At 40.0% G+C, this 26,006-nt stretch overlaps 1 protein-coding gene across 26 annotated transcripts in view; it reads right to left on the bottom strand.

Moving 5' to 3' along the window:
• The window catches only part of VPS13B (vacuolar protein sorting 13 homolog B), a 917,098-nt gene that overhangs the window by 729,942 nt on the left and 161,150 nt on the right, over positions 1-26,006 (bottom strand). For all 26 annotated transcript variants that reach the window (XR_005593500.1, XM_039522053.1, XM_039522058.1 and 23 more), the window contains 5 exons: positions 22,816-22,953; positions 17,451-17,538; positions 12,312-12,503; positions 10,112-10,281; positions 2,870-3,064 (listed from right to left, as the gene is read on the bottom strand). Coding sequence is in view for 25 of the 26 variants with exons in the window: in XM_039522053.1 (XP_039377987.1) it covers positions 2,870-3,064; positions 10,112-10,281; positions 12,312-12,503; positions 17,451-17,538; positions 22,816-22,953 (783 nt within the window). In the remaining variant the exon portion in view is untranslated. The remainder of the gene's footprint in view (positions 1-2,869; positions 3,065-10,111; positions 10,282-12,311; positions 12,504-17,450; positions 17,539-22,815; positions 22,954-26,006) is intronic.

Raw genomic sequence — 26,006 nt, 5'->3', positions numbered from 1 at the left:
CAACTTTTCTATACTGAATGAGAGAGTGTAGGTCGGGTGGAGGTAGGCTGGGAAGGGCACTGAAATTGAAGACAAGTAGCTTATGGTTGATACACTACAGAAGAGGGAACCAGTGGAGGAATACAAAGAGATGGATGACATTTTCAAAGTGAGAGCCAGGAAAATGATCGGGAAAGACATTTAGAAGGAGTGGTTAGAGAGGTAGGAGAACCAGGAGAGAACACAGTCACAGAAGCCAAGGGAGAATAAGATTTCTAGAAGCAGAGCATGGTCAACTGTGTTGAAGGTGGCTTACAGGTTATGAAGGATGAAGATGGAGGAGTAATGGTTCCAAGCTTTGGCTAGGAAGAGGTCAATAGAGACTTTGACAACAGCAGTTTCAGTTGAGTGGAAGGGGTGAAAGCAAGATTGAAGAGAGTCTAGGATGGAAATGGAAGAGAGGAACTCCAGACAGCAGTTGTAGACAGTGTTCTCAATTAACTTAAAAACGAAAGCAGGGCAGTAGTTAGACAAGTGGGGTCAAGGATTTAAGATGAGAGAGACTAAAGCAAGTTTTGTATTGTGAGGGGGAAAAGCTAGAGGAAAGTGAGAGGTTAAGAAGAAAGTAAGGGAGGAAGATGAGAGTGGGCATGAGGGATTTCAGGAGATAAGATGCATGAGGCCACTGGGGCAAGTGGAGAGATTAGAGAGGAGGAGCAAATGAAAAATATCTGCATCTGTGTCAAGGAGGAAGAGAGTTGTAGGAGGAAAAGGGAGAAGGGAAGGCTAGCTCATACAGAACTCATTTTTTTCTTGAAAGAAAATGGCAAGATCCTGTGCAAAGAAGGTGAGGCAGCAGAATGAGAGCGTTTGAGGAGTGACTCAAAGGTGATAAAAATCTGGCTGGGATGGTAGATATGAAATTCAATTAAGTTGGAGAAACAGAGTTGCATAACCAGGAAGATGGTTGAAATGAAAGAGGAGAGAACAAATTTGTAATGGAGGAAAGTCAGGGTGGTCACAGGATTTCCATCACAGATTCTCTGCAGCAAAAGAATAGGGACAGAGGAAATGGATTTTGGTGATGAGCCAGTGCAGGGGGGTGCAGGGCAGACCTTGAGATGAGAGAGAGGAGCAAAGAGTGAAGGGTGTAAGCAATAAAAAAAGCGTGAAATGGAGAGAATCAACAATCATATTGATGGAGGAAGGGGAAGAGAAAGGCAAAAAGAGAGGAGAGGGCTGAGAGCAGATGAGAAGTCATCAAACACTGATAAACTTGAAGTCACAGAAAGACTGAGTGATGGGGTGGTTTTGGGGTGCAGGAGGCTAATGGACAGTGTTGAAAGATACCATGTGATGGTTGGAGAGGAGGAAATCAGCAACAGAGAGATAAGTGACAGATTGGTGAAGATCGGGAGAAGTCAATGGCCCTTTCAGTGAGTGGGAGAGTTGAACCAGGTCTTTATACTTAATACAAATTAAACAAAATGCAGATATCCACTGTTTCATAGTTAGAGTAATATTTTTACAAAAACAGTTGGATTTAGTGACAAAAGTAGCTTTTCTTCAAACCTTTTTGTTATTTTGAATAAAATGTGACAATTTAAATTACATTCTACACAGTATATTATAATTATTCTTTAATTTTTTTCTGTACTAATGTGAAAATTAATTATTGTGGAACTGAATCTTTTCAACACATGTTGCAACACTTCCTGTAAGAGTACAATTCATATGTTTACACTAAAACTGGCAGATAAAACAATGGTCTTAACCCTGCTCTCATCAACTTCCATGGGAGCAGAACTGGACCCTTCAGTACCAAAAACATCAAGGGTTTTCTTTAACATTTATATATTAACTTTGGGGGGGAGGGGGAAAAAAAACTAAGGAAAACTTGAAAAATATTTAGGAGGATTGAATGTGATATTGCTGTCCCAATTATTTTAAATGTGTTATGAGGTGAATATCTCATTCTAGAAAACTGAAAATTTGCCATGTAATTAGCCTACACAGTATTACTGTTTTACAAGGACATTCTAAGAATTTCCTGGCTTAGACAGCTGTATGAGTAGACAGTGCAGTGGAAACTCATGCTTCTGTATGTCTTTCAAAAGTGTCAGTAAAAGTTAGTAGTAATATTAGTAGTCATGATAGTAAATTATTATATTATGGTAGTATCCAAAGACCCTTCAAATGATTCAAACCACTGCACTTGGCCTGGCAGGGAAACTAACTCTTCCGATGATACAAAGGAGGCAGAATTTCAACAGATTCTTCTAAAATCTTAGCACATTGCACATTCTCAAATTGATTTTGTAATGGATTTTTGCAACCTCTTAACCTAGCAAATGGGCCTGCCTCCTCACTAAAGGATATTAAAATACAATGTTTAGAGGTTCTCCTCCCACACTCAGCAGCCCTGGAGTTAATGTTATGCACAAAATATGTTAAAGTGTGTGTCTCACTGTAATCAAGAGCAAATATTACCATATTACCAATATTACCAAAATATTACTAATTTTGTACTAAACATGTTCGTATAACAGAATGTATAAAGATGATTTGTTACAAATGTGTTAACTATATTAGTATTATATCCAATTTTGCAAAGGTTTTCGCCAAATAATTTGAACAACAATAATAAAAAATTAGTTCCTTGGGGCTTCGGCCTGTACTCTTTACAAAGGTGGAATTCTCATTCAAGTAATAGGAAATTTTGCCTAAGTTAAGAGTGCAAAACCAAGCCCTTGATATTTGCTATACACCTCTTTGGCAAAACTGAACATGCTCTGGGAGATCACAATTCTTAGCATCTAGGACTGTCTGTATTTGTATTAATTCTTTTCAGTGTTCTTTAATAATAAATACACTTCATATTTTCTTTTACCTTAAGGTAGCAGTGTGCATAACAATAATGAAGCAGGTTATCAGAAGGTTGGCTAAGGCTGCTGACTGTTTGCACAAGTTGTTCAGCATACATTGGCACAGAATGTTCCAGATTAATTTTGTCCATCAATATTCTAATAGCAGGCAAAGGCCGTAAAGGCTGAAAGCTTCCAGCATTTAACAAACCACTTGAACTCTAGAAAGAAAAAGAAAAGAAAAAGTATTCTGAAGACAAACTTTTATGCAATACCCTATGGTGGACCTCATACCTCTATCAATAAAAATGTTTAAAGAGTCTGAAACACTTCTAAAATAATTTTCCTGTAACAAGTTTTCATGTACAGAGTATGTGAAGGTTCAGTGGCTAGTCTATAAAAAAGTTATTTACACATTGCTTCATCACTTAAAAGTAAAATGTCCCCAAACTCATTATGATACAACTTTTACACCACTCTGTACTATCTCAGTGTTTATAAATGTGACAGATATCTTAACTATTATAACAAAATAATGCATTTAATTTTCAAAAATATGTTACATAAAGATTTTGTATGAAATAAGTATAAGTTGGAGATAAAAGCTAGTATGAACTGCATGCATTTCAAGTAAAAAACTGATCAGGGTCTTTCAAGGTCCCCAGTGAAGCCACAAAATTGCTATATTACACCACAAAGATGGTCTGAGAAAGACAGGAAATATTCCTTCAGGGACTCCAGTTATGTGTTTTTATTGGTTCATTCTGATGGAAAAGTTTGCTACCTGACCTGGATGTTGCTTTTCTGGTGGTCAACTGGCATCTTGTTTAACTTGGCTTTAACTGTAGGAAGCTGTCAAAGGATTTAACTACAGGAGTGGAAGCAAGCTTCATCATTATGGCTGCCATCACCCCTACTGAGAACTAAGAAACTACAACCAAACCATTAGGCCTCCATTATCCTAAACATGAAAAATATTCTGACTATATAAGGGGAGTAGATCAGAGGACACCAACATCTAAGTTGGGTACAATTAAATCTTAATCAAAACCTGAGATGTGAACTTAAGGTTGCCAGTACTATCCACTCCACAGGGTGTCATTTTTCCTTCCATACCTGATTCCTATTTTTCTCTTTTTGCTTTCTGAGTAATGAGAGTCTGGGCTTAGCCAGGGAAAACAAGTCTATCTCTGCAGCACCACTATGGACCTGTACTAAATAGACAAGCTATAAATAATGCTCTCAGTGCAATTCTGCTAGAAGTTTGCCAGTTTTGAAATGGCTAATAAGTCCATGTGCCATGCCTGTAATTTCCTGGCAGATAGGTTGCTTGCTCTGGCAATTCAATTCCTCATCTCTATGATTACATACAATTCTATACAAAGAATAAATTTAAAAAGTGTTATATTTTCAGTTTAAACCCTGAAAAGTTAGGAAATGCCAAAGGTTAAGGTTGTACATGCAACTTTGACTCTGCCTCAGTTCATCAGAACCACCACCCGCTTATACACAGAAGAAATATGCAACCCTGCCATAATGCATGATCACCTTTCAAGGTTGTCCAAGGCTCTTACTACAGACTTCGTGCATCATACCCTTTGCCTCAGCCCCTATGCTGTTTCACTATCCAGATCGCTGCAAAGCTAAATGTAGCTGCGGATATACGCGCAACAAGTTCTTCATGACTGAGAGGCAATTGGCTCAAACCTGAGCAGTGCTGTGACCCCATGTGCTGGTCACAACACCCAGAGTGGAGAACTGGGTCCAGCCCCATGGGACAGGAGCCACTGCTGATGGGTGAATGCAGAGTAGGCTCCTCCTCCAGGCCCCGCCTGTCGCCCTCAACCGTCCCCTCCGCCAACACTGATCCTCCTCATTTGCCAAAACATTTTTTTTAAATAAAAAATCATGAAATCCAGGACTTTTACTATATTTACAGTGACTAATCCATGATTTTGGGGGAAAAAATTCCATTACAAATCTGCAGCCCAAGTCACACTGAGCAGATGGTTTACTACTTTATCCAGAATGATGCCCGATGTCACCACTGAAAGATGGATTTACTAAAGAGGAGTATACTAAAAACCAAACAATCGGAGTTCAAAAGCATCAAAAAGATAAAGAAAAGTTACCAGCTAATTAAAATTAACAATTTTTTCTAATTGCAAATCACTAGCGGAATGTCTTTAAAGCAGAAAGGACTGAGATATGTTCTGGACAACACATCACCCATGAACTGCACACTTTGGCCACCTTAGCTTTAGCATAAGAAAGTATTCAAGCCAATGGTGGCTTGTCATGATGCCCAATTATAGAGTGTAAATGTTTATACAGAATACATGATGGTCTGCTATAAAGATTTTACCAGCTTGAGTTTGAGATGGCCACATAACTCAAAAGAGACTAAAACACAAGCAAGCCATTCACTCAACCCAAACAAGTCCAATTAAAAGTGCAAATACTGCAGGGAGAATTTTAATTTCTGTATTGATGCTATTTTTCTTACCCCTCAGCCTGTAAAGTCAGGCTCACTTAGTAACACCATGAGCCCAACTGTAAAGATCTCAGAGGGAACAAAGAATTATAAATGAGACATTTAAAAAAATTCTAAAATAGCTTTGATAGTCAGAAAAGTGTTGCGGTTTTCAAGTCCAATCTCTTGACTCACTCCACAATAGAAGTAAGTGTTGTTTCCCACTGGAAAGCTGGGACTCTCCCCTTTCTAGTGTTAATAGTTCTTGCTTCTAATGCTGATGTATCAAGAGATATCAGACCTTAAACTTGTGACTGATTCAGGACCATCCAGGGTCTTAGGCCAAAGTAATCTGGGTGAAGGTAAGAATTCCAAAATTGAGGGACAGAAGGTAACATTTCAGGTGGATTGATTAAATAAAAGGCAACGGTTTCAACTGCTTAATGGTTTGGAACGTTATATATAGTCATGAGGACAATAAATTGGTGGGCTAAGTAAGCCGAGGCTAAAAGTACATAATATATGCAATTTATTTCATAGGTTTCACTACCATATATCATATAATTACTTTACTAGACATAAACATTAAAAGAAAGTTAATGCGAAGTGCAAAGTGAAGCACTGAAAAGTAAAGAAATGCTAGAATTAAGGTATCCTATATAACCTTAATTTGACCCTCTTGTGTATATGCATTAGAATAGTCTTTATTTACATGATCACATACTATTTTTTCTACTGGATCCTGCCACCTTCTCTGAACAGGATGCCCAGGGAACCTTAGTTCTGGTATCTCCTAACTTTTGTGTGCTTCACTTTCAAACCTCACATAGTAATAGCTGCAAGTAACACTTTCTACCATCTCCAGTTGGCTAGGAGACTCCATTCCATCCTGGCAGATGAAGATCTGGCCTCACCCATTTATACCTTCATCACCTCTCAGCTGCATTACAGCAATGCAATCTCTTGGCATGAAACCTTCAGCACTTGGGAAAGTCCAGCTAGTACAGAACATTGCAGAGCATCTCATGAGCAACTGAGGCTTCCTCAATTGCATTACGCCTGTCCTCCAGTCTCTACAATGGCTTCCAATCAATGTCAAGGTCTGGACCTTCTCCTCAAATCACCCCAAGAGTTGGGCCTAGGATACCTACAGACTATCTAAAGGTCCAGGACAAACACCATGATTGACAAATACATTCCTTTGGTACAATGAAATTCTCAGCAATAAGGGTAAAACTCATTTGTACAGAAGACAGAATTTTCTCCAGAGGCAGTCCAAGAGCGTGGAATTAACTCACTAAAGAATGAAGTGCCATCACAAACTTTACCACTTTCCACTACAAAGGCAAGGCACACTTCCTTAACCTTGCCTTCTCTAATATAAACACACAGCAACAGTTCCACTTATACAAAAAAAGAAAATGAAATTAAAATAAACCACCACCAAAACAGGGCACTCCACTGCATATTTCTCCCTCTGGGGAGAAGATGAGAGAACAAAAAGTGTGACATATGCATGCATGTGGTTTAATGCACTACTGGAAGGCGCTCAGATATCATAGTAATGAGTGTGGCATGAAACCTATACAGAACAGAACCTAAATAGCCTACTTTTAACAGGTATTTTTGTGTGCATCGTAGCAAGAAGGAAACTGAAAAAATAGCACTCTACCATATGGAATTATATTGAAACCCACATGGGTCATCAGCAGGGTTTGAAACTTTAGATCCACCACACAGACCTCTGCAGCTTGACATAACTATATAACCAATAGCAGTAATATGTTGCTATTCTCCATGCAGACCAGCACTAGCGGGAGATGAAACAAGTTTTCAGTGGGTTTCACAGATATATGTTGACCGCACAGGAATGGTGAGACTCAGTAATCTTGGATTCCGTTTCTCACTCTGAAGGAGAGGTTGCTCTATTGGGTACAGACTCTTCTGCCCAATACTCTCTCAACCTGTCCTTGTCTTGATTCTTTGGCACCCCAGTTCCTTGTACTGGTCCCATTCTCCCTCACGTAACCTGTCCCAATTTCAACTCCTCAAGGTTTCTCCTCCCAGTCACCCAGTCTCCCCTTTACTGCCAGGTTAGTCACCTTACCCAACCCTACCGAGTTCCCACCCCCCAGCTCCTTGCCCAGCAAGTCCCAGTTCCCCACCTCCAGATCATCATCTGATCTTTCTCTCTCCACCACTGTGGCATACAGTCACCTCCCTGCTCATGCTTCTCATCCTCGCTGGTCCTCTACATGGAGGATAACAGTCTATTACTGCTGTTTATTCCTTCAGCTCAAATGGAAGAGGTCTGTGTAGCGAACCTCAAGTTCCAGGGTTTAATTCCTGCTGACAATGTTTGCGGGGAGTAATAATGGTTGCACATGATAGAATTTCTTTGATTCCCTTCAGTTTTCTTCCTGAAAAACACCTAGGAAATTCCATATATGCATAACATAATGTTAAACAAACATTGTAAGGTTCCAAAATCAAGCACTCCAAAGCTAGAAATGGACAGAATTAACACTGCATCCCTCCTTCTGTTTATGTCTTATGAAACGACCTTTAATTATATTACCGCAAAATTTCTTCTCTCATTCAGTACACAGGGTACCACACAGACAAGGATGTGTAGTCAACAAGGCTGTGGTTGAGAATATGCCTGCCTCGTTGGCTGACAATGTTTTTAAAATGTAAAATGAGTGAGGAAGGGGCCTGTAGGAAGACAAAGATGTGTTTGTAATTGAAGTGCTGAATGAAACCTGTGAGCACAGGGTTCCATCCCTATCATTGGCACAGACTTTCTGTATGATGTTAGAGAAGTCATTTAAACCAGAATTTTCATACATAGCCACAAACTTTTCTTCATTTTCTCTGTGTATGATCTGACACACCTACAGCCTGATATTCAGTTCTGCACATTCATAACTCCCAACTGCTCGGCAACTCTGAAAAAAATCAGGCCCTAATTATCTCAGGTTGGGCACCCACTTATTGAGATACCCAAAAATTTGTGAGCCGACTAATTAATTTTGGCCTAAATCTCTCTGTACTTCAGTTCTCTATCTGTAAAATAAAGAAGTGTTATTACCCCCTGTGATAAAGTGCTGGCAGCTAGCAGGTGAGTCAGCACTCTGATCATTCTGGTACAAATTAGTTTCCCCAGAGAGGTCTGATTGGGGAATGAAATGTAATTTGCTAATCAGGACAGGAGACTAGGTAAGCTAAAACATTAATAAGCCCATCAGCTGAGGACTGATGAAAAAGGCATAGGAAAGAAGTGCAGGAGAGAGAAGCAGGGCTAGCTAAGCCCAGACTCAGAGAGAGCTCACGGAAGGGCAACCTTTTCTTTTCTTTGAGCCTTGAGAGAGGGCTGAGAATACAAGGGACTGTATAAACAGTATTGTTGCACAAAAATATAAAGGTGTTGGTGGAGAGAACATAAACAGCACAGTGTAGATACTCAACCAATGGAGTCTGTGCAGATTTCTGTGGCGCAAGGCAGCAGGAGTGGATCATACCCTGCTACACCCCCATTTCACAGGGGTGTTATGAAGATAAATGAATTAATGTTTATGAGGCAATCAAAAACTATGGTGATGAGTGCAACAGAAATCTTGTGAAGCAACAAATTCACATTCAATGTAAATATTGGATGATGTGTAGTAAGTCAGTCATAAGACCACATACTCAAGGACTGGGATAAAAAGAAATACCGCACAGCAACACGGTTCACTTAATACCTTCTCATCCTGTGCAATAAACGAGGCAGGAATTCCATGGAAAAAGTAGTATGTGATCATGTAATTAAACACTGTATCATAATGCATATGGCACATGGAGACAAGTTTGCATAGGTAAGCTTAATTCTGGCATTTCCTAGCATACGAATTTGACAGAAGTGGAACTGCTCTGTAATAATTTATGAATACGGTATGTTGACCCTGTTATTGGGGTATTATAGGCTGTAAGGAAAAGCAAGCAGGAAGCAAACTATGGCTCAAACTAAGCTAACCCACAGTAAACACTTCAGGATTGTAAAAGACAATACCCAAACTATTAGGTTCGAAGATTCTACCACCTGGATTCAGTCAACTTGCAGACTCAGTTTTAATGACCAAGGCCAATGGCCAGAAACTGAAGAGAACAAAGTATTATAGCAGTTTTAAAAAGGACTGTCGATAGAGAGAGGTGTTGACTGTTCAGCAGTTGTCTGGGAGAGCAGACAAACAGATACCCGCTTGCATGTCTACAGAAACTAGGCCACTTGTGACTTCCATCAAGGAATGGTAAGACAGACATGCATGTAGACTGGTTGTTGTTTTCAAATACTTTGTTCCTGCTGTTATGATAAATCATACTTGGGTTTTGAGAAGGTTGTTGGGTTACTGTACACACCACAGGTCACAAACTCCTGAAGGGAAGAACCACAGACTCTAAATCTATTTGGACCTCCTGGGTAAAATTAGTTGACACACAAAGTACTGTAGCCAGGCCCTGGTCTAAGAAAGGGTGAATCTAAAGGCATGGGCATAGAACTTGAGGGAGTGCACTCAGAGAGCCAAAAAAGAGGATACAGATGTAGTTAATCCTGTAACCATGACAATGAATGCTTGAATATGCAACCTTAACGTACTTTATATATATATATAAAATTAAAAATACCTAAGATTAAAGTGTGTGTGATAAATGTGTGTGTAATATATACATACACATACATACATTATCTACACCTATATACACACACAAATTAAGCAAATATATATAAAATTTACTGTAGATAAAAATATCTTACCTTCTGTCCCATGATTATAGGTAGCAAATGGCCCAGTAAATTGAATTCAGCCATAGAGATTGTAATGGTGCATTTAAGAATGGTAAAGCTTGTGAGTCGAGTGGGAATGTATTCCTCCAAAGATGCTATTTCTTCTGAGTTTGGCATAGTTCTATTTCCTTCCACAATATCTAAAATCAATCATGATTACACATATAAATTCGTCATACGATTAAAATAAAAGTAAATGAATTACCTTAAAATTCATAGATCCTAAGGCCAGAAAGGCTAGATGATCAAAATGGGCCTGACTCCCTGTATAACACAGGCCACAGAATTTCCCAAAAATAATTCATGGAGCATATCTTTCAGAAAACCATCCAATCTTGGTTTAAAAATTGCCAGCGACAGAGAATCCATCACAACCCTTAGTAAACTGTTCCAATGGTCAATTACTCTCACCGTTAAAAATGTATGCCTTTTATTATTTGTCATCTGAATTTGTGTAGCTTCAACTTCCAGCCACTGGTTCGAGTTATACCTTTCTCTGCTTGAAGAGCCCATTAAACATTAGTTTCCCCACATAGATACTCAAAGACTGTAATTAAGTCACCATTCACCTTCTCTTTGTTAATCGAAATAGATTATATTCTTATTTTATGTTCTTATGATCTTATTATGATCTTTTCTAATTGTTTAATCATTCTCATGGCTCTTCTCGGTCCCAACTCCAATTTATCAATATCCTTCTTGAATTGTGGGCACCAGAACAGAACAAAGTATTCCAGCCATGGTCGCACCAGTGCCAAATACGGAGGTAAAATAACTTATCTACTCCTACTCAAGATTCCTTCTTGGGTCACAGCATTGCACTGGGAGATCATGTTCAGCTGATTATCCATCACAACCCCCAAATCTTTTTCAGAGTCTCTGCTTCCAAGGATAGAGTCCCCTTATCTTGTAAATATGGCCTGCACTGTTTGTTCCGAGATGTCTACATTTACATTTAGCCATATTAAAACACATTGTTTGCTTGCACCCATATTACCAAGCCACTCAGATCACTCTGAATCAGTGATCTGTCCTCTTCATTATTTACTATTCCCCAATTTTTGTGTCATCTGTAAATTTTATTAGGTGATGATTTTACATTTTCTTCCAGGTAATTCATAAAAATGTTCAACAGCATACAGCCAAAAATTGATTCCTGCAGGGCCCTCTGGAAACAGACCCACTTGATTTCTATTCTCTGCTCACAGTTATGCTATCTATCTGTTTTTAATCCATTTAAGGTGTGCTGTGTTAATTTTATATCCTTCTAAATTTTTTTAATCAAAATGTTGTGCAATACCAAGTCAAATACCTTACCAAAGTCTAAGTATATTAAATCAACTCTATTATCTTGCTTTAGTTGATAAAGTTATCAAGTTAGTTTGACAGGATCTATTTTCCATATATCCAGGTTAATTTGATTTGAATTACATTACCCTCCTTTAGTTCTTTATTAATCGAGACCCATTATCAGCTGCTCCATTACCTTGCCTGGTATCGATGTCCAGCTGACAGGCCTAAAATTACCTGTAAATATTTTCTCCAGCATCTAGCACAGTATTTTTTGTGGATTAGTAAAAGATGCAATTTTTATCTTTCTCTCTATATATTTGGGATTATCACCACCTTTGCATTAGGCTCTACTTAATGCTAAATATAATAATAATGAATTATTTTCCTCACTTGGAAATCCACACTTATAGAGTGAAAAATACACACTGGCTCTCTGTTTTATCTAAAATGTTAATCTTAATAGCTGGCTATAATTAGCGTCCATTCCCTTTTTCTGTTTAATCCCGTTATTTCATAAACATTAACCCACATTAAGGGTTTCCTTTTATTTTCTGGGACTTTAGAGGAGAAAGTACACTCAGGAGTGTGGATGTTGTGATGATACAAAGTCTCCACCCACCACGGAACTTGTAAGTAAACAGCACAGCCATAAAAATGGTATGCTGGTCAGAGAACGGCATAGCTAGGGCTGCCAGGGCATATGCTGATTCACTTTACCCTCCCCCCCTAGCCTTCGCTGGTGCGACTCCCATGAAGACACAGGCAGAGATTAAATTTCCTCTCTGCAACCCCACTTCCACTATTTGCAGTTTGCACCTTTCAGCAGTGCTGAATCTGGTCTGTAAAAACAACATTCATAATTAAATAAGCAGCATACCTGGTTTGGGCTTGTTATATGGCTCATATTCATGTTCCACAGCACAAACTATCATTTTCATAATCCTGTGTACTGCACTGCTATCCAATCGAAGATTAAGCGGACCTACAATGAGGCTTTTTGTAGACATCTCCTGCACATTTACTAAATCTTCACTCTTTGATGAAGAAAGGTCTTGCTGATTTCCAGAAACTAAATAAAAGTGTATTTTTTTCAGTCAGTAAAATGAATGACGACAATTGGGAATACAGATGTATTAATTTTGTCAATTATTTTTTGATACAGCTCTTATGACCCCAGATTTATTATCAGAAAAAAAAATTCCACAGGAAACATAATTAAGTAAATGCAACACTTCTGTTAACACAGGGTTAATCTATATTTAAGAATTTTTATTCCTTTTCATGTTGAGAAAACGAAGGGTGAGATTCTGTGCTGTGCAATATATCAGAGCAGACTCGGGGAGGGAGCACTAAGCTGGCTTTATACCATGTTTTTGGAAGCCAAAAACATCCCCAGATAATTTAGGCAGTCCCAGGAAACTCTAAATTACAGAAGCCTGATACCAGCTGCCTATGGATAACTGTGCTGCTCAAAATCTTTGCAGTGTGGCATTGTAGCCCCAATCCCAATAAACTCTAATGTGACCTCAGTTCCTGCACCAGGGGAATTCCCACCAAGTTAGAACTGGAGCTTTTAAAGCCCTTTTACCTGGCATAAAGGGGCCTGAGCAGAATTGAGACTCTCACTCTAAGTGATTGTAATAGAAACTGGATTGACAGCCCTAGGAGATAAATCTCTCTCGTTCGTCCACACATGAGGTACAGCACAGGCAGTGAGAATGCAAACTTCCTCACCAATGTACTTCAGTCCAGTTTTTCAAGGACCACCCCAGGGATGAAAGGGTTGTTCAATCTCCATCTCCAATTGATCTTTGGCCTCTGTGCTGAGACCACCAATAAGTATATCAATTAGAGCTAAATGTGATGGTACTTCTTGAGATACAGGCACTTGGAAGAAATGGATTGAAACCACCAACTCATTGCACAGGCCACTGTACAACCATTAGATGGTAGTGACTATATTATTATAAAACTATTTCATAATAAAATACTTCAGCCAAATTCTTCTAACTTTAATTATTTAGGTTTTATAACTTTTTTTTACACTATTCATTAAAAGATTTCTTCACCTTTTCCTGAGCATATTTACTCAGGAAAGGTCCATTCAGACTCATTTCATTTTCACTGATTTTTTTTATACAGTGATTCAGCAGTTTTTATAGTGTCCTTGTACAGTTGAAATATCAAATGGTTTGCTGAAGGTCACGCAAAACTAGAACCAGGATCAAACTGACTCCCAGCCCATTTCTCTAACAACACACAAAAGAATAGAGCAAACATACAAAAACAAGAAAAATCTGAGTCAAGGATGACCAATGAGAGCCTACCTAGTCCATTCCAAGAAGTATCATATCTTGATGCTATCTGAATAACTGATAGCACTCCAAAATCCATCTGACCAAAGTGGTGCCAAACAGGAAATATACTTTTACCAAAACAAAAATAGAGACAGTCTGTGACGGCTAGGAAGGTGGTTTTATGAGAACCTGCAGCACAGCATTTATTACTGTCTGCTACTGGAGAACTTGTTAGTGGGGAACCTGGTAAGGTAATGATGATTAGAGTTTCATCTTGGTTTCTTGGAGTTTTCCAAACCTTTCCCTTGCAGACACCTGCCTCACCAAAACGTAATCCTTGACTTCCATGGTCAAGCTGTTTTGTAGAAACGATGATGTCTTTCACTTTAGTTGGCTTTGGGAACACTAATACTTGCTTAAGTGATTCCCTAGATATTTCCTCTGCAGGTATGTCTACACTAAAGTGTAAGGTTGGGCTCAGACTTAAAGCCTAACCCCCCTTCTGTCTACTCACAAATTATGCTAAACCAGGGCTTGGACCCAGGGGTCCAGGACTTTGTGGAGCTGCAGGCTGTGAGCCCTAGTCAGACTGAGGTTCTCGGAGTAGCCAAAAGTATCTCACAATTTCATGGGCCAATTCCTATGCCCTATCCAAAGAATCCCCAATTGACTCCAAAGAAAACGGAAACAACCCCCACTCCTTGATGTTCAGCAGCAGCTCACTGAGTCAGCACTGATCCTTCCATTGTCTTCTGATCACCAACCTGCAAACACATCAGAGTGCCTTCTGCATTTGCAAAGAACAGAACAAGCCTTTTGCAAAATGCACTGCTTCATGGTCACTGGAGCACAGCCAGATTTTGGTGAATCTCTGGTGCAAGGCCAGCAAAACTGACTTTAGTAAGAGTACCAGGAAAAACCACGCATACCAGCAAATAGTGAAGAAGCCAGCAGCTTTGCAAATTTACCAGTAACACTCCTTCTGCGGATCCTATCCACAAATCAAATTCTTTCTCCAGTATGAAATTGCTCTCAGTTCCAACAAAACTGGAGACAACAATAATCTTGGTTGAACAAGGTAAATTGGAGAACAGTTCTTTTCTAGGGATCCTGAAAATGTCCGTGGAGTTGAAGGAAGAGGAGAACCCCCACACTCCTCTACCTATCCTTTCCCTTCTGGAGTCAGACATATTTGAGACTGTTGAGGAATATGGTTTCTCCTTGCTCCAATAACACAACTGACTCCGTATCTGGCGGATCTGAGGTCAAATCCAATCTATAAACCTGCACCTGAACAATTATGCACTGTAGTGCCATAGTATCAGTCACCGGTGTCACAATATGTCCTTGCTTCACTAGCTCCTTAAGTCTCTTTTTGGAACTGGCTCATCCAGATCTGATGGTAGCAGAAGAAGGTTTCCTCACTTTTCAGTATATTGGTCTTTATATTTAGTGTACATAATGGAATCCTTCACTTGCGGATTGGCTCTCTTAAGAGAGACTGACACTGTCGAGGACTGACTACTGACATCTGCCTGCATAGATAAATCATTATCAAGAGGATTGGCTTTACACACAGAAGCCAACATCTCAGAGGCTTTCCTCTTTTTCTGGGCCTTATCACCAGACCTTACAGTCCAACAGAGATGACATCTTTTTTACCCACAGAACCATCCAGGCAGATGACACTCTATGGATCATCTTGCCAGTTCCAGATGGCTTTGCAGCCAAGGCTATTTTCAACAGGATTGCTTGTTATCTGTTTTCTTTCTTTCTTTGCTCTCGAGGTAATTGTAGAGCAAATTGAGCACTTGGCAGATGAGTGCCCCTCCCCTAAACATGACAGGCACTCAGCATGTGCATCAGATGCCGTGAACATCGCGGGACAGGATACATATCTTTTGAAACCATGTTTCTTTTTTGGTTCCATCAACCGCTATCTAAGACTAAACTCTCTATAGCTACTAACAATTAAGATTTTAACTAACTAATCATGGATACAAGAGGATACCTGAGCTCCACACAAAAGGTTCAGCTGGTCACAGTTAAAAGGAACAGAGGTAGCTGGAGGGCCACACCCCTTTTATACTCATGCCTTGGAACATTTGACATTCTCTGAGGGGAAGGGAGAGGGAGGAACGTGAGCACCCTAATGACTACTGCTAGTTAAAGCTCTAGGGTCAGACTGCAGTAGTTCAGAACATCTTGAGAGTGGTAATATGCACAGGACACTTGAAGAAAAATATCCAGTTTTAGAGGTACTAAACTTAAGTGTGTCTTTTTAAATTGAGGACTTTGCATAAGAACAAAATATTTTCTTTAATAGTACATCTGTTCACCATTCCCCAGCTGATATCACTATTCTATATACGTGAAAATTGTTTTTACAACAGACAATTGTGAGTTCCACAGCATAGAGGTAAGCATATGTACAGAAAACAGCTGATTTGGAGCAGGCACATATACATCTGCTCGGTCAGAAGCTCACAAGTAGGCACTAAAGAACCCCCATGGCAATAGTATTTGTTCATCCTTAAATAAAGGTGGGGAAAGAAGCAGTTACCCAATAGGGTGGAGCTATGGAATAGGATCTCTACAGGGTATTCGCTCAGAGAAAATGACCTTGAATTACCTATAGAAAAATTATAATATAAAAAAATGCTACATACTGAAGTATTAACTAACCTTGGGTAGCTTTAGCTATCCTCAGAGGAACATAACTTTAAAATGAGCCAGACACGTTGTCAAAATTAGAAAGCTCAAGAATGGCTGATAATTGGTGCAGAAGTCTATATATACACATGGTTTGAACCAATTTTTCCCATAAATCCTCGAACTGCATAATTAAAAATACTATAAACCCACCATCTTCTGTGCATTTGCTAATCCCACTATCCCAAAATAATAAATGTGTAGGGTTGTCTACACACTTAGCCATGTAATTTGGGTGTTGTAACTGTCTTCTTTTGAATATTTTTTCCTGGGGAATATATGGCCCTAGGACATCAAGTAGAAAATAAGCAGCAAAAACAGATTAACTCTTAAGAAACAAAGATCTTGTCATATAAATCATCTATATATAAAATAAGAAATCACAGAAAATATATTCTAAAACTAGAATTATTTCTCAATTTTTTTTAAAGTCATTCAAATGTGACACTTTACACAAAATTCAATCTAGTACACTACTAGATTGTACTACTAGTAGAAAACTACTTTACGTTTAGCTGCTGATTATAAATAATATCTTTCCAATCACCTATGACAGTGATTCCCAAACTTGGGATGCCACTTATGTTTACCTGCCCCATCCACAGGTCTGGCTGATGGCGGCTCTCACTGGCCGTGGTTCACTGGTCCAGACCAATGGGAGCTGCTGGAAGCGGCGTGGGCCAAGGGACGTAGTACTGGCCGCCACTTCACACAGTTCCCATTGGCCTGGAGCAGCGAACCTGCAGACGGGGCAGGTAAACAAACCAGCCTGGCCCGCCAGGGGCTTTCCCTACACAAGCGGCATCCCAAGTTTGGGAAACACTGACCTATGAGGAAAAAAAGTTAGAATACCAAGAATCTAAGAAAACTTACGCATGTCGGTTCCAACAAGCAACTGCAAAATAAATCTAAGGTAAGGTAGAGGACAGCTGGTCAAGGCCCAGGTGGCCGTCAAAAAATCTTTGCTTTCTGTTTTTCAAGAGAGGCAAAACAAAGAAAAGGAGTACCTTTGCCACTGGTGCTTTCCATTGTGTACAAGTAATCCATGTAAAAGGCACCAAACCTCTGCATTCCAGCAATCTCTGAGTATGTCTCCTACCAACAAAACAAAGCAAATAAAACAAAAGATGTATAAGGACAGAGGTCATCTCAGAGAATTGACCTGTCAGACAGATAATCTAACTTCTATTGCACACTACACAAAAAGGAGATCCATAATTCTGCTTGACATTTTGACCGCTTTATCAATAACATATAGTTTATTAATACCTTTAATGGAATAAACATTCTTCACTAGACCTCCCACATCCCAGCAGACCAGTCTAATACTGTAAAAATTAAAACTAACGCTTGTTAATTCTAAAATAGTCTGATTTCTAAAAACAAAACAATGCATTTTATCTTTAGCCTTTTGAAAATGTAAGTCACTCCATTATTACGATTTTTAGAAAAATATCTCATATCGTAATTCATAGAAGCAAGAAAACCATAGAAAACTTGTCAAGGAAAGGGCATTTTTTAATTAAGGAGAAGTAAAGGGTATTCATAAATGTTTGGGTCTGAGACTTTACCAATTTCACTCTGTTGTGGCATCTCTAGATTGATATCTACCGTACTGCTCTTTTTTTTTTTTTGTTCTAAGCAGTATATAGAATTGTAGAATGTAGGGCTGGAAAGGACCTTGAGAGGTGACCAAGTCCATCCTCCCGCCCTACTGAAACAGGGCCAAATATACCTAGACAATCCCTGACAGGTGTTTGTCCAACCTGTTCATAAACACCTCCAGTGACAGGGATTCCACAACCTTCGTGGGAAGCCTATTCCAGTACTTAATTATCCTCAGAGTTAGAAATCTATTCCTAAAATCTAACCTTAAATCTCCTTTATTGCAGATTAAGCCCATTACTTCTTGTCCTCCCTTCAGGAGAACAAATGATCACCATTCTCCTCTTTATAAAAGCCTCAATATATTTGCAAAATGATCAGATCTCCTCTCCGTCTTCTTTTCTCAAGATTAAACATTCCCAGTTTTTTTAACCTTTCCTCAGAGATCAGGTTTTCTAAACCTTTTATAATTTTTTATCCTTTTCTGCAGTACTACTGCCTACCCAATTAGTCCCCATTTTATAGTCATGTATTTGATTTTTCCTTAAGTGTAGTATTTTGAACCTATCTTTATTAAATTTCATCATGTTGATTTCAAACCAATTCTCCAATTTGTCCCAGTCATTTTGAATTCTAATCCTGTCCTTCAAAGTGCATACAACTTCTCCGTTTGGTGTAATCTGCAAATTTTATAAGCATACTCTCCACTTCATTATCTAAGTTATTAATGAAAATGTTGACTAGTACTAGACACAGGATAGAAGCCTTCAAAAACCCCACTAGATATATTCTCCCAGTTTAATAGCAAACCATTGGTAATTAGTTTGAGTATGGTCTTTCGGTCAGTTGTGTAACCAACTTTTACAGTAAATTCATCTAGACTGCATTTCCCTAGTTTGCTTATGAGAATTTCAGGTGGGATTATGTCAGAAAGTCTTACTAAAATCAAGATATCATATCTACAGCTTCTGCCATATCCAGTAGGCCAGTGGTTCTCAAATTTACTTGATTGCACACGCACCCTTTCTTTGTGTCTGTAGTAGTTTACACCCTCCCACACAGTCCCTCAGCTCTCCAGCCACCCAACTCTGAATGTGCGTAGTAAGTTTTTTTCCCCTAAAGCTTCTCATGCCCTCCCCCCATCAAAATATATTTGGCGCACCACCATCACCCCCGTTTGAGAACCTCTGCAAAAGGCCAACAACCCAGTCAAAGAAGGAAATTAGGCTGACTTGGCATGATTTGTTCTCAACAAAACCATGCTGGCTATTTCCTAATCACCCTAGTATCCTCTAGGTGCTTAAAAATTGATTGGTTAATAATTTCACATATTGAAGTTAGGCTGACTAGTATATAATTTCCTGAATCCTTCTTAAAGGATGTTTGCCCTTTTCCAGTCCTCACCCATCCTCCATAAATTCTCCAAGATGATTGCTAATGGTTCCAAGATTATCTCAGCTGTTTCCTTAAGTATCCTATGGTGAATTTAGTCAGATCATCAACTTCAATACATCTAACTTATCTAAATATTCTTTAATCTGATCTTTCCCTCTTCTGGTTTGTGCTCCTTACCCCTTTTTTAATATCAATCATGGTAGGTATCAATCATGGTAGGTATTTGAATTTACCTTTCAAATGAAGATTGAGGCAAAATAGGTATTCAACACCTCAGCCTTCTTGATGTCATCCATTATTAGCTCTCATTCCCTGCTAAGTAGAGGACATACACTCTTCTTTTTCTATCTCTTGCTCCTAATGTATTTAAAGCACCTTTTTACATTGCCTTTCATATCCCTGGTTAGGTGCAATTCATTTTGTGCCTAAGCCTTTCTGATTTTGTTCCTATATGCTTGCACTATTCCTTTGTACTAATCCATAGCAGTTTACCTGTTTCCACTTTTGGTAGGATTCCTTTTCTATTTTCAGCTCATTAAAGACCTCCTGGTATAATCATATTGGCCTCATACTAGTCTTCCTATTTTTTTCTTTACATCCACATATTCTGCTGCTGTGCCTTAAACACTGCCTCTGAGTAACTGCCAGCTTTTCTGAACTCCTTTTTCCTTTTAGATTTTCTTCCCAAGAGACCTTAACTACCAGTCCTGAATTTGTTAAAGTCTGCTTTTTTGAAGTCCATTGTTCTGATTCTGATGCTCTCATTCCTTCCTTTCCTTAGGATCATAGAATCTATCAATTCATAATCACCATCATTTTTTTTCATCCCCATAAACAATTCTTCCCTGTTAGTCATAATCACATTTATAATGGGCTTCCCATCTGCTTACATCCTCCTCCATATGAAACAAGAAGTTGTGCCCAGCACCTTCCAAGAACTTCTTGGAAATTTTATGTTTTGCTATATTACTGTTTCAACAGATGTCAGAGTGCTTAAAATCACCCATTCCTACCAAATCTTGAGTTTTGGAGACTTCTGTTTCTTGTTCTAGAGACATATCATATATTTATAATACCAACCCAAAGCTCTCTATCATAAGACTTTTAATTTTACAAAAAATCATAGTATGATCTTATCAGCATGTACCTGACTCAGAATTTCAATATTTGTAAAATAACTTTTTCAAAAGTGCCTAAGGGTATATCTACACTGCAATTAGAGATCTATGACTGGCCCATGTCAGCTGACTCAGGCTCATAGGGCTCAGGCTAAGAGGCTGTTTAATTGCAGTATAGACATTTGAGCTCAGGCTCCAGCTGAGTCAAATGACATGGGCCACCCATGGGTTTTTAACTGCCGTGTAGATATACCCTCAGTGACTTAGGAGACTAAGTGACTTAGGTACTTAGTTGTCTATATCTCATTGAAACACAATAAAAGGCAGGGCTTGTTTACGCTACAGTAGAGCACACTAGTGCATATTGAACATATGTCAACAGAAGGTGTTCTGCTGCCAGCATAGCTACACCAGCAATCCTATGGCAACAGAGGCACTCTTCTGTTAGCATAGCTGGGGCTATACTTGGAGCTCTGCCAGCATAGCTATGTCAGCTAGAAGGTGTGATTTTTGCACACTCCTCAGCAATGTAGCAATGCCAGAAAACTCTGTAGTGCAGACCAGATCTCAGACTCCTCCTAGGAGCCTAAATCTCTTTTAGAAGCAGCAAAGAATCCTGTGGCACCTTATAGACTAACAGACGTTTTGCAGCATGAGCTTTCGTGGGTGAATACCCACTTCTTCGGATGCAAGCAGTGGAAATTTCCAGGGGCAGGTGTATATATAAGCAAGCAAGAAGCAAGCTAGAGATAACGAGGTTAGATCTGGAAATTTCCACTGCTTGCATCCGAAGAAGTGGGTATTCACCCACGAAAGCTCATGCTGCAAAACGTCTGTTAGTCTATAAGGTGCCACAGGATTCTTTGCTGCTTCTACAGAACCAGACTAACACGGCTACCCCTCTGATACTTAAATCTCTTTTGAAAATGAGACTTCAGGATTTTCAAAATTATACCCAGAATCAGCAGTATCACATAGATTTAATTCAAAATAGAACTCACTGTATAGTGGATGTGCTCTCTACAAATGAGAACAAAATGGGGAGAACTACAACAATGTACACAGAAAGGAGACTTGTTTGACTAATTCCAAAAATACCCCTCGACACATGGCTTATTTAAAGTCCAAAAATGACAAAAAGTGTATGTATTTGAGAATATAGCCAGAGTTACAAATCAGAGCATGAAGCATACATTAGCAAAATGACTCAGTGTAAGATAATTTCCTGTCTTTTGAAATAATGCTTCTAGCTAAAAAAAATAATCGTATTCACTAAAGAATTTTGTGCGTGGTCTAACTGTCAGAAATTTGTTAGGTCTGGTACCCCATGTTGCACAAGTTTTCCCTAAACCATTTCTGATTTGTAGACATTCTACAGCATAGGAATTTTGTTAACTACTAAATGTTTTCTCCCATATGTGAATACCATATTCAAGTTATTCAGCTTAAATTCTGTGTATAATCTCATAAAACAGGATCAGCCCCAGATACAGAATTAATATGGAGTGATGTGAAAAATTACTGAATCCCAAATAACCCAGACAGATATAGCAAGAGAAGCAGCATGTTGCTCTCCAACAGTATAGAACAACAATGGTAAAAATGAACTGCCAAAGGACATCTGTTCCAGCAATTTAAGATTATTGGGTTTCCCTAATGGGAATGAGAAATTATTACATATTGGACAAATGACTGCTAAACATTCTATTACTGAACATAAGAGAGACTCTAATTTACAGTGAAGCAGTATATTGATATCTGACTGAAGAGGTAACAAATGTTCCATGTTAAGTAACACAATAGCTGTCAAAATATACAACCGCACCTTTACCAAAGAAAAAAGCAGAATTAGCAGTACACCTTTCAAGTAGATAGATATAGCATGCAAGGACAACACAATTAACATTCTTCCAGACTTGGGCTCTTTAAAACAGCAGCTCCCAAACTGTGATCCCTAGACCACTGGTGGGTTGGATGAGCACTTGCTGGTGGTCTATGAAGAACTGTTTGGATACAGGTACTGGTGCTCCCCTTAATTTCTGGTTTCTTTTACAAGTGCTCAAACTCTGAAATCAATGCAGCTACTGATTGCTCAGCACTTTTGAAAATTTGCCCTTTTGGGGGGGCATTAAGGCTATTTATAGAGTATGTTATTCAACATAAGAAAGGGTGGCAGAATGTGGTCTTTAAAAAGAACATAGATTTTTAAATCCATTTAAAAATTTTAAAAAGGAAACAAAATTTATTTTCTAACCTTATGATGAGCTGCATCCAAAATAAATTCTGCACGAATACCATTATTTTCTGGACTTCTGTAATCAAACAGTGAATTGGTAAGGTATGTCATTCCTTTTGTACTCAGATTTTCTCCACAACTGAAGAAGTAGGCCTCCTTAAAGGGTGGTTTAAAAAAAAAAAAAAAAAAAAAAAGCAAGAGAGAGACAAGAAGGCAAACATGAGAAAAAGTCAGGTTAGTATGATCAAACATTTCTGTTGTTTCTTCATACAATAATCTATGTGTAAAATCCACATGAATCCTTATGAAAACTTGAAACAGGCCCCCTTAAATCCACTCTTCAGTTTTCAGCAAAAACACAGGTATAGCTGAAGATATTAAAACAATTATTTAATTAACTTCAAAGCTTTTCCTTATTTACAAGTTAATAAAAATATTCTGGGCTAATGAACTTTACCATTCTGTAGTTTGTTAGCCCAGAATACTGTGAACTTGATATTAATATGGAGAAGCCTTGAATTATTATTATACTGAAATATGCTCTCCATTTTCTTACCTCTGTTTTCTGCCTTGACACTATAAATTCCCTTTCCTAGTTTATTGCCCAGTACCCTCACAATAGTTTATCTATTCACAATAAACGTGACTACTTCAACCTATGACCTGCTCACTATCTTATCCCCGTTCAGCCACAGTCTTGCCTGTAGCCCTCCAACTTCCCTTCCTTGCCTTTTGAGAGAGGCTAAGGACTCTCACTTCCATTAAGAGTAGTTCCTTTTTAAAATTATACTTTACCTGAGAATAGGTAGGATGACACTGTGGGAACACGGTAAAAAGGTTAAGATACAAAACGGACACCTACCCGCCCTCCTACCCCTCTGTCAGAGTTGCTGGCAAGAAGGAACTGAGCCGGTGTAGGACCGGCGGAGTCTAATATACCAACGCATGAGTACAGCACTCCAGAGGGCGCTGCAGCCAACCTTATGGATACCGCTAAGGCAAAAGTCTCCAACAATTGTGTACGTGGGTGCACACATACCTAGAATGGAATAGACATGAGCAACACATCTTGAAGAACAACAGTTATGAAAGGTAGGTAACTGTTTTTTCTTCTTCTAGTGCTCGCTCATGTTGACTCCATTCTAGGTGATTCCCAAGCAGTATCCCTGGAGTTCACGCTCTTGCTGATTGTAAAACTTCTCTACCGAAGCCTGCACCGTTTCAGGCCTGCTGGGTAAGTGTGTAATGTGATGTAAATGTGTGAATAGATGACCAGGTAGCAGCCCTGCAGATATCTTGAATAGGTACATGGGCCAGGAAGGCCGCTCATGCCGCCTGTGCTCTAGTTGAATGAGTGGTTACAATTGCCATTGAAGGCACTTTTGCCTGATCATAGCAACAGCAGATGCAGGCAGTGATCCAGGATGAAATCATATGAGCGGACATTGGACGACCTTTCATCCTGTCTGCCACTTCAACGAACAATGGCCTTGACTTATGAAATGACTTAGTCCTGTTGATGTAGAATACAAGCGCTCTCCTGAAGTTCAGAGAGTGCAACTTGCATTCCTCCTCCACCAACTTACGAGGCTTTGGAAAGAAGACAGGTAAGTATACATCCTGGCTGGTATGAAACTGCGAAACTACCTTGGGCAGGAATGCCAGGTGCGGCCTATCTGGACCTTGTCCTTGTATATAGTGGCTCTGACATAAGCACCCTGATCTGAGACCCTGTGGGTAGACGTTATTGCAACCAGGAAAGAAACCTTCCAGGAGAGGAGGAGAAGGGAACAAGAAGCCAGAGGCTTGAAGGGGGACCCATGAACCACAACAGCACAAGATTCAGGTCCAAGGAGGGAAGGGGTCCCGGACATGGGGATAGAGTCACTTCAAACCTTTCAAAAACTGAACTGTCATGTCATCAGCGAAGACACCTGCCTTGGAGGGGTTGAGGGGGGAGAGAAGGCCGAAATAATGGCCAAGTGGGCCTTAATCGATGACAAGAATAACCCTTGGAGCTTGAGATGCAGAAGATAGTCCAGGATCGCTTGCAGTGAGGCCCGTTCGGCTGTATACCTTGATCCGAGGACCAGCACGTGAACCTTTTCCATTTGGCCAGGTAAGTCACTCTGATGGAGGCTTTTCTGCTACCCAACAAGACCTGCTGGATCCGGGCTGAGCATTCTTGTTCTTCTGCATTCAGGCATGCAGTAGCCAGGCTGTCAAGTGCAGCACCACTAGGTTAAGGTGCAGAAGACTGCTGTGGTTCTCGAACAGCAGATCTAGCCAAAGAGGCAGCTGCAGTGGGGCAGCTACCGAAACGTCCAGCAGTGTGCCGAACCAGTGCTGGCAACGCCAAGCCGGGGCTATCAGAAGCACTGTCGCCTTCTTGTTTGATTTTCATGAGGACTCTTTGGATCAAGGGCACCAGTGGGAAGACATACATCAGAGCCCCCCAACCATGGGAGCAAAAAGGCGTCCGACAGGGAGCCCCTGTCCATCCCCCGAGTAAAGTAGAATATGTGGCACTTCCTGTTCTGACGGGATGCGAACAAGTCCACCTGGGGAGTTCCCCACCTCTGGAAGATTCTACTGACTGCCTCCGGATGGAGCCACCACTAGTGGTGAAGAGAGAAGGTCCTGCTGAGGTGATCTGCTAACAAATTTTGGCTCCAGAAGGTGCACAGCCACCAAATGAACTGCATGCTGCATACAGAAGTCCCAAAGGCGAAGAGCTTCTTGGCAAAGGGCCGACAGCCTGGCTCCGCTCTGCTTATTGATATAACACATTGCAGCGGTATTGTCCATCATGATCTGTACCACCTTGCCCTCTAGACGGGCAGTGTTGGACCTGATCTCCCACGTGAAGGACCACCTGCGCACCACCGCTCACTCCTGCCTGAGGTTGTTAGGCCACATGGAAGTGTGTACATACGTGGTCCATCATGCTCGACTCCATCTCCAGCCACTGCAAGTGTGGTTGGCGTCGGTCTACATCCCCAACAGACATGATCTAGACTGGGTAGCCAGGGTGCTAGATCATATACAGTTGTCCCTGGATTGGTGGTTAGACCCCCAATTGGTGCTGGAAGGAGTTCCCTTCGCGGACCCATCCCCGTCATTGACTCTGGTTTCCGATGCCTCGGACCTGGGCTGTGGAGCGGACCTGGGCTGCGGAGCCCACCTGCCCGAGATCAGCACACAGGGCC

The sequence above is a fragment of the Mauremys reevesii genome, linkage group 2 (genome assembly GCF_016161935.1).
Source record: "Mauremys reevesii isolate NIE-2019 linkage group 2, ASM1616193v1, whole genome shotgun sequence".
Taxonomy (NCBI): Eukaryota; Metazoa; Chordata; order Testudines; family Geoemydidae; genus Mauremys; species Mauremys reevesii.
This window is presented reverse-complemented; position numbering and strand designations above follow the sequence as displayed.